This window comes from Carcharhinus amblyrhynchos, chromosome 9 (genome assembly GCF_965287045.1).
Source record: "Carcharhinus amblyrhynchos chromosome 9, sCarAmb.v2.hapA, whole genome shotgun sequence".
NCBI lineage: Eukaryota > Metazoa > Chordata > Chondrichthyes > Carcharhiniformes > Carcharhinidae > Carcharhinus > Carcharhinus amblyrhynchos.
Genome location: NC_137332.1, coordinates 21,720,248 through 21,728,689, shown reverse-complemented (window position 1 = coordinate 21,728,689; position 8,442 = coordinate 21,720,248). Strand labels below are relative to the sequence as shown.

The following is an 8,442-nucleotide window of genomic DNA, read 5'->3' as shown; positions in this document are numbered from 1 at the left end:
TTTGGAGATGAGTTTCATGGTGTTAAAGGCTGAGCTGTAGTGAATAAATAGGAGTCTGACATAGATGTTCTTGTTATCTAGGTGTTCCAGGGTTGAGTGCAGGGCTAGGGAAATGGCATCTGCTGTGGACCTGTTGCAGCGATAGGCAAACTCTAGTGGATCCAGGTAATCCAGGGGCTAAAACTGATTTGTGTCATGACTAGCCTTTCGAAGCACTTCATAATGATGGATGTCAGAGCCACTGGCCGATAGTCATTATGGCACACTGCTTGGTTTTTCTTGTACTTCTAACCTCTCCTTAAATTTTGATTTTCTCATTTTCCATTCAACTGAACCCTCCCCCCAACTATTTAGATTAAAGCCTCCTCTACAGCCCTAGTCATACGATCCACCAGGATTCTGGTCCCAGCACGATTCAGATGAAGACCGTCTCATCTGAACAGGTCCCCTCTTCCCCAGTACTGGTGCCAATGTCCCATGAATTCAAACCCATTTCTCCCACATCAATCTTTGAGCCATGCATTTACCTCCTTAATCTTACTGACCCTGTGTCAATTAGCTTGTGGCTCAACTGGTAATCCAAAGATTATTATCTTTTTGGTTCTGCTTTTTAATTTCACTCCTAGCTGTTCATATTCTCTTAGCAGAACCATTCTACTTATGTCATTGGTACCTACATGGACCATGATAATTGGGTCTTTACCCTCCCACTCCAAGTTCCATTGCAGCCCAGATGAGATATCCCAAACCCGAACATTAGGCAGGCAACACAATCTTTAGGATTCTCAATCCTGGTCACAGAGAACAGTGTCAATGCCCCTAACTATACTTTTCCCCATTATGACATTTCTTTCTTCTCCCCCATTTGAATGGCTCCCTGAATCACGGTACCATAGTCAGTTTGTTCATCCTCCCTGCAGTACCTGTTCCCATTCACATGGGGAACAAGAATCTAGAACCTGTTGGATAAGTTCAGAGGTTGAGGCTTCTGCAATCCTACCTCCTGGATCCATCTACACCTGCCTCACTTGCAGCCATACCCTCCTGACCCTGTCCACTGCCTGAATTCAAAGAATTTAACCTAAGGGGTGTGACTGCCTCCTGGAACATAGTGTGCAGGTATTTCTTCCCCTCCCTGATGTGTCACAGCGTCTGGAGCTCAGAATCCAGCTCATCCACTCTGAGCCGGAGTTCCTCAAGCAACCAACACTTACTACAGACATGGTCTCTGGGAACCACAATGGGATCCACTAGCTCCCACATCATGCATGAACTACACATCACCTGACCATCCATCACCATTCTACTTAATTAGTTTTTAATTTGGGTTTTAATTTTGTTTTATTTAAAATTTAATTTGGAGGATGCGTTTCTAGTCAGGGAAAACGAGGAGTTGATGGCTAGGAACCACGAGCAGGAAGAGGTCCCAAGGGCTGAAGAGCAGGAAGGGTGGACGACTGTTAGGAGGAGAAAGAGGAAGAAGAAGAGTAGTCAGGGTCCCCCAGCCTCCCCGGAGGCCCCCCAAGGTTCGTCGACAGGGGCACAGAAAGATAGGCAGGAAGGGGAGACTGACTTAGAGGGACAGAAGGGGGCTGGCAAGGTGATAGTGGTAGGGGATAGGAGGGTCCGAGGTATTGATAGGAGGTTCTGTGGACAGAGGCGTGACTCCAGGATGGTGGTCTGCCTCCCTGGAGTAGGGGTAAAGGATGTAACGGAAAGGGTAGAGGGTATTTTGAAAGGGGAGGGGACCCAGGCAGAGGTCATAGTACACGTAGGGGAGGGGGACATAGGAAGGACGAGTAGGGTAGAGGTCCGTAGGCAATTTAGGGAGTTGGGGTCCAAACTAAAGAGCAGGACCTCCAGGGTGGCACTCTCTGGGTTGCTGCCCAGTACTAGCAGGGCAAAGAATGACGAGATCATGCAGTTGAATGCATGGTTGAGGGATTGGTGTAGGGTAGAGGGCTTTACTTTTGTGGATCACTGGGAGGTGTTTAGGAGAGAAGGGCAACTGTATAGGAGGGGTGGGGAGAATTTGAACGGGAGGCGAAATAGTGTCTTAGCGGGGAGGTTAGCTGGGGTGTTCAGGAATGGTTTAAACTAATAAGGAGGGGGGGTGGGGAGGTGGCTGGGAGAGAGTCTGGTGAAAGGAAAATTATCAGGGAGAAGGAGGTTCTGAGGGACACTCGTGGGTTGAACTGTGTCTGTTTCAATGCTAGGAGTGTTGCAGGGAAAACGAATGAGCTTAGGGCCTTGATGTTTGTGAGGCAGTTAGATGTGGTGGCTGTAACGGAGACGTGGTTATGGGAAGGGCAGGACTGGCAGCTGAATGTTCCTGGGTACAAGTGTTTTAGGTGTGACAGAGGAGGGTTGAAGAGAGGTGGAGGGGTGGCACTGTTAGTAAAGGAACACATCACAGTAGTGCAGAGGGAGGACGATATGGAAGAGACAGGGATCGAGTCACTGTGGGTGGAGTTGAGAAATAAAAAGGGAGAGATTACATTGCTAGGGGTGTACTATAGGCCACCCAACAGCCCGAGGTCAGTGGAGGAAGGCATTTGCAGGGGCATTTTGGACAGGTGCAGGAAGAATAGAGTGGTTGTAGTGGGTGACTTTAATCTTCCCGGAGTGAATTGGAGGGGGCCTAGAGCTGGGGGTACGGAGGGAGAGGAGTTTGTGAAATGTGTTTTGGAAGGGTCTCTAGAGCAGTATGTAACTAGCCCGACTAGGGGAGGGGCTATACTGGATTTAGTGTTGTGCCGGGGCAGGTGGGTGAGGTAGAGGTAGGCGAACATGCGGCTAATAGTGACCACAAGTCCGTCTACTTTAGGATAAAAATGGAAAGGGACGAGTGCCGGCCGAACGGGAGTGTGCTGAACTGGGGAAAGGCGAGCTATAGCAGGATTAGGAGGGAGCTGCAGGACACTGATTGGGAGGGACTATTAACTGGCAAGTCCACGGTTGGCAAGTGGGAGGCTTTTAAGGGCAAAATGAAATGGTTGCAGGGGAGGTATGTTCCGGTTAAGCGGAAGGATGGGAAAGGTAGGATTAGAGAGCCGTGGATTACAGGGGGTATTGAAGACTTGGTCAGGAAGAAGAGGGAGGCGTATGTTAGGTCGAAACGACTGGGTACGGAGAGTGCGCTGGAGGAATATAGAGAGAGTAGGAGGGAGCTAAAAAGGGGAATTAGAAAGGCGAAGAGAGGGCATGAAATGGCTTTGGCTGGTAGGATTAAGGAAAATCCAAAGGCATTTTATTCCTATATTAGGAGCAAGAGAGTAGTTAGAGGGAAAATTGGTCCTCTTAGGGACAAAAGTGGAGAGTTATGTATTGAGTCGGAGGGAATGGGGGAGCTCCTGAATGAATACTTTGCGTCGGTATTCACGAAGGAGAGGGGTTCGGAATCGTGCAGTCTCTTGGAGGGAGCTGAGGATCAGTTGCAGGAAATATCTATTACGAGGGAGGAAGTGCTAGGGCTTTTAGGTAGCGTAAGGACGGATAAAGCTCCGGGGCCTGATGGTATTTATCCCAGGCTGCTTAGGGAGGTGAAAGATGAAATTGCTGGGCCTCTGGCGCAAATCTTTGTCTCTTCTTTGGACACAGGTGAGGTCCCAGAGGACTGGAGGGTAGCAAATGTGGTACCGCTGTTCAAAAAAGGTAGCAGGGATAACCCTGGCGATTATAGACCGGTGAGTTTGACATCGGTGGTAGGGAAATTAATGAAAAAAATACTTAGGGGTAGGATGTATGAGCATTTGGAGCGTTGCGATCTGATTAGGGATACGCAACATGGCTTTGTTAGAGGGAGGTCTTGCCTTATGAATCTAGTGGAATTCTTTGAGGAGGTGACAAAAACGGTTGACGATGGGAGAGCCATTGATGTCATCTATATGGATTTCAGTAAGGCGTTTGACAAAGTTCCTCATGGTAGGCTGGTAGAAAAGGTTAAGGCGCATGGGATACGAGGCCAGGTAGCTAGGTGGATTGAGAACTGGCTGGGTAATAGGAGACAGAGGGTAGTTGTGGAGGGGACCTTGTCGGGCTGGAGGCCAGTGACCAGTGGTGTGCCGCAGGGCTCAGTACTGGGACCTCTCCTCTTTGTAGTATACATAAATGACTTGGAAGAGAGCGTAGGTGGTGTGATCAGCAAGTTTGCTGATGACACCAAGATGGCAGGGTTGGCGGGTACTGAACTGGATTGTCAGGTGATACAACAGGATATAGATAGGTTGGTGCATTGGGCAGATAGGTGGCAGATGGAATTTAATCCTGACAAATGCGAGGTGATGCATTTTGGAAGGAATAATGCAGAGAGGAGCTATGTGATAAAAGGTAGACAGATTAGGAGTATAGACATACAGAGGGACCTGGGAGTGCAGGTTCACAAATCCATGAAGGTTGCGTCACAAGTGGAGAAGGTTGTTAGGAAGGCTTATGGAATGTTAGCCTTTATAGGAAGGGGCATAGAGTATAAAAGCTGCCGTCTAATGCTTCAGTTGTATAGAACGTTGATTAGACCGCATTTGGAGTACTGCGTCCAGTTCTGGTCACCTTACTACCGGAAGGACGTGGAGTCTCTGGAAAGGGTGCAGAGGAGGTTTACCAGGATGTTGCCTGGCATGGGGGGGCTGGGTTACGAGGAAAGGTTGGAGAAACTGGGACTTTTCTCCTTGGAAAGACGGAGATTGAGGGGGGACATGATAGAGGTATATAAGATACTGAAGGGAATAGATAGAGTTAATAGTGAGAGACTGCTCCCTAGACTGGGTACAAATACGAGAGGTCATGATTTAAGGGTGAGGGGGGAGAGGTATAACTTGGAAGTGAGAGGAAGGTTCTTTACGCAGAGAGTTGTGGGGGTATGGAACGCGCTACCGAGTAGGGTGGTGGAGGCAGGAATGTTGGACTCGTTTAAGGTTCAGTTAGATAGACACATGAGTGAAACGAGGATGTAGGGTTATGGTAGGGGCTATTAAATAAGGTTAGAACCTCGGGAGACACTGGAAAAGCAGACTTGTAAGATTAACGTTTTTGTCTTTTTATTCCGCAGGTGGAGGTCCACCTCGTGTCAAACGAGGGGCATGCACACGGTGGGTCGTGCGTGGGCTGCTCTTGGAAGTTCCGGGAGTGGCCTAGTACTTCGTGTCGGTGTGTGTGCTTGATCCTGGACCGGTAGACAGGCACTGCAACAGCTCGGTGACTAGCACTGCTAGCTGTGCAGATACATGGATTTGGGCCTGTGTCTGTGGGAGTTTGCGCATTCTCCCTGTGGTTGCGTGGGTTTCCTCCGGGCGCTCCGGTTTCCTCCCACACCCCAAAGATGTGCTCTTAGGCTGATTGGTTTTACCAAATTGACACTATTCTCCCCTGAATCTGGCTAAGTTAGGGGTTCCATTCGTAGACACGCAGGGTAGAATAGGTGTAGGGTGATGCGGCGGCACGGGCTCGTTGGGCCGAAGGGCCTGTTTCCCGTGCTGGGTTGTTCTTTGTTCTTATCTCCTTATTACCTCAGTCTCAATGCAATGTCAGTAATTTAAATGGGTTTTCAAATTTAGTGCAGCTCCCTGTTAGCCAATCAAATCACAGCCCTCCTGTGATGTTACCTTTAGTATTTTTAGTCTGAACTTACTGTCAGTTTCAGGGAATCAAACGTAACACCTAATAACCAATCAGCTCTCTCCCTTGTAGCCTCTGCTGCCTGTTTCACCTAATCCCCTGTTTTCTGCTAACTCCAAAAGCATCTTCGCAATCAGGCAGCACTCACCATGCAGTAAGAGCAGCCCTGTGAGGCCTTTGTTTTTATAGGCACAACTTACAAAGCCCTGTAACTAGTTTTAACTAGTTGTACAAACAACCAGCCAAATTGAGAGCTGACTCAGCTGATTCCTTTTGCAGGAATGCACTAAAGTGCAGCTTTTAACTTCCCAAATGAGAACTAATTTAGCTCACCCCAAAAGTAAGTTCAATAACTACTTACCTCCTTGTAACTTACCACTTGAACTCCTTGTTTTCACCCAACTCCAAAAGCATGCAGGCAGCCCTCACCATGCAGTGAGTCCTTACCAGCACTGGTCCACATGTGACTCCAGGGCCACAGCAATGTGGCAACTAGGGATGGACAACAAATGCTGGTCAGCCAGTGATGCCCATGTCCCACGAATGAATGAAAACGTAACATTCTCCCTCAGAACAATCAGTAGCTCAGTGATGGCTGCTGTGGATGAGCCTCCACTTCATCTGACCCGCCTCTATTCCTGCCCTCTTTGGTTCCAATTGGACAGGAAATACATCCCCATATCAGATATGGGCTCAACCCTGCAAAAACCTGAACTTCAGAGTCAATTTCACAATCTTAATAAATAAAATGCTAGAAACAACTACAATATTGAAAGTGTACAGATTCTACCAGAGGGAGCTACTGAGCAGGTACAACAGGAACCAGTAATGCATGCATTACCTTGTTTTAATTTGTTTATAAATATTGACTTTAACTTTCACAATTGTTTAATGCACTGCACCTAGCTGTTCCTGTATTAGAAAAATACATAGATTACAGTGGACTTTTTCATCTGTGAATCAAAAAAGATAATATCTAAGTCTTATTTGTTTAAAATAACAAATCTAATTTGTTTAAATGAACAATCTACTTTGAGCTAATAAGTGAAGCCAAGCTTCTGATTGAGAAACAATTTTGCTTAATGAAACACAAATGATGAAAAAATGAATGATTTACTCTTTAAGCACTGGTCACTTTGTTGAGAAACAGATTCCGATTATTCAACAGACCAGCAACTTTTGAAAGGAGGGGAAAAAATTGACTGACTTGATATTAAGAACAATTCATCTGTAATTATGTTGCTAGTTCATTGTGTGCACATGAGAAGTATATGCCACATTGGTTTCCTGCATATTTGAAAAGATCATTGGATAGGAATTGCAGGTAACATTCCAACAGATTTGCCTTCCTCCTTTGTTGGAAGTTGTTCCTGAAGTTGTTTAATTTCCTGTCGCTGAAGTTCAATGATCCGTTCTGTCTCGTGATCAAAATGAAGACGCGCGACTCCACCACTCCGTGAGCAATTATCTGGGAAAAGAAAACATTTGTGCCTTTATCCAAAATATTGACAACTAACTGTTCCTCCATTTGCAGAAAAACAAATCTATGCATTTTGTCCTTGTACTGTGGTGACTAAGAGAGACAAAATACCTGGCATCTGCATAATGGGAAAGGTGTGCATGTTCAAACTGTAAATAAAGTTGAGAATGACTTCTGTGTTGATGCAGGGAAGACTGAGCAAAACTGTCAAATGATAGTCACAGCCAAAAGGTTAAGACCTGTAGCAAGTCAGTAACCTGTTGGAATTTGCAGCTGGCTTTGCTGTGGCTCTTTCCAATGGTGCTTTGCATATATATCTCGTATCGAGCTTTCTTGATGAATCAGAGGTGGTAGGTGGGACAATGCGTCAAATTTGTCAAGGGAAGGTTTCTTAATTAAATGGACGATGGCATGGATGACAGTGGGCACTTCAGTAATGGGCAACTTGGCAATCACAATGAAGGAAATCGTGTCCACAACAACCAGCTGTGAAAGTTTAAGTGTCGAGGCACTGATTCCTGTCCATCTTGAGAGAACTGATGCTCTGTCAGGGGGCTCTGTGTTGGGGATCTCATCTTCTTGAAGCTGGATCTCAGTGTCCATCCTCTCTGCCCAGTGGAATGGCATGTGGCTGAGGGGAAGGCAGCTGTTCCCATGTGGTTATAAAAGTTGACAGCAAGAATTTGTGATGAAGGATTGAATATATTCCTTGACATTTGGAAGCAACACCAAAAGGTTGAAATTGACACTCAATATTGCAATTTCAGAAAGTGAGAAGTAATCCTGTAAGCAGAAGCGTTTCATTGTGGCTGGTGGTATATTTAGTGATTTCAGTCTTTAAAGTCTACCCAGCATGTCAATTTCATTAAATTAGTGCCCCCTCTGCGCTCTTGCCTCATGGACACAGGGAACTTGGGTGATCTGGGTGCTGGCTTGTTAAAGCCAAAATGCAGGGTTAAAATAAAACTTAATGATCTACATGAATATCTTAATTACTTTCTAGATAGCTGTATAGAGGTAACTCGCACATCTGCAAATATACCCAGGACAAATACAAAAGTGGGTGACATGGACTAGGATTCTCCCAGAAAAATTCAAAATCCCCAGTGTATGGAAAAATGGGAGTGAACCCTCCCCCCTCTTTTCTTTTAGCTTTATTTCCAGAATGAATCTCCATTACTCTGTGTATCACAGAGTGCATCAGCATGATTCACTCTGGAAATCTGTGGGCGTGGGCCTATTCCCACTGGAGAGGCTGGCAGCAGAGCGCTGAGCAGGCCCCTGTGCATACGCTGATCTGTCAGCGCAGAGATCGGCGTATGCGCATCTGGACATCCTGACACCCCCCC

General features: G+C 46.5%; 1 protein-coding gene across 1 annotated transcript in view; it reads right to left on the bottom strand.

Moving 5' to 3' along the window:
* Window positions 1-6,464: 6,464 nt before the first annotated feature.
* cfap57 (cilia and flagella associated protein 57) overlaps window positions 6,465-8,442 on the bottom strand; it is a 67,847-nt gene continuing 65,869 nt past the window's right edge. Inside the window, exon 22 of the mRNA XM_080195299.1 lies at window positions 6,465-7,081. Coding sequence (XP_080051425.1) covers window positions 6,918-7,081 — 164 coding nt within the window. The 3' untranslated portion in view covers window positions 6,465-6,917. The remainder of the gene's footprint in view (window positions 7,082-8,442) is intronic.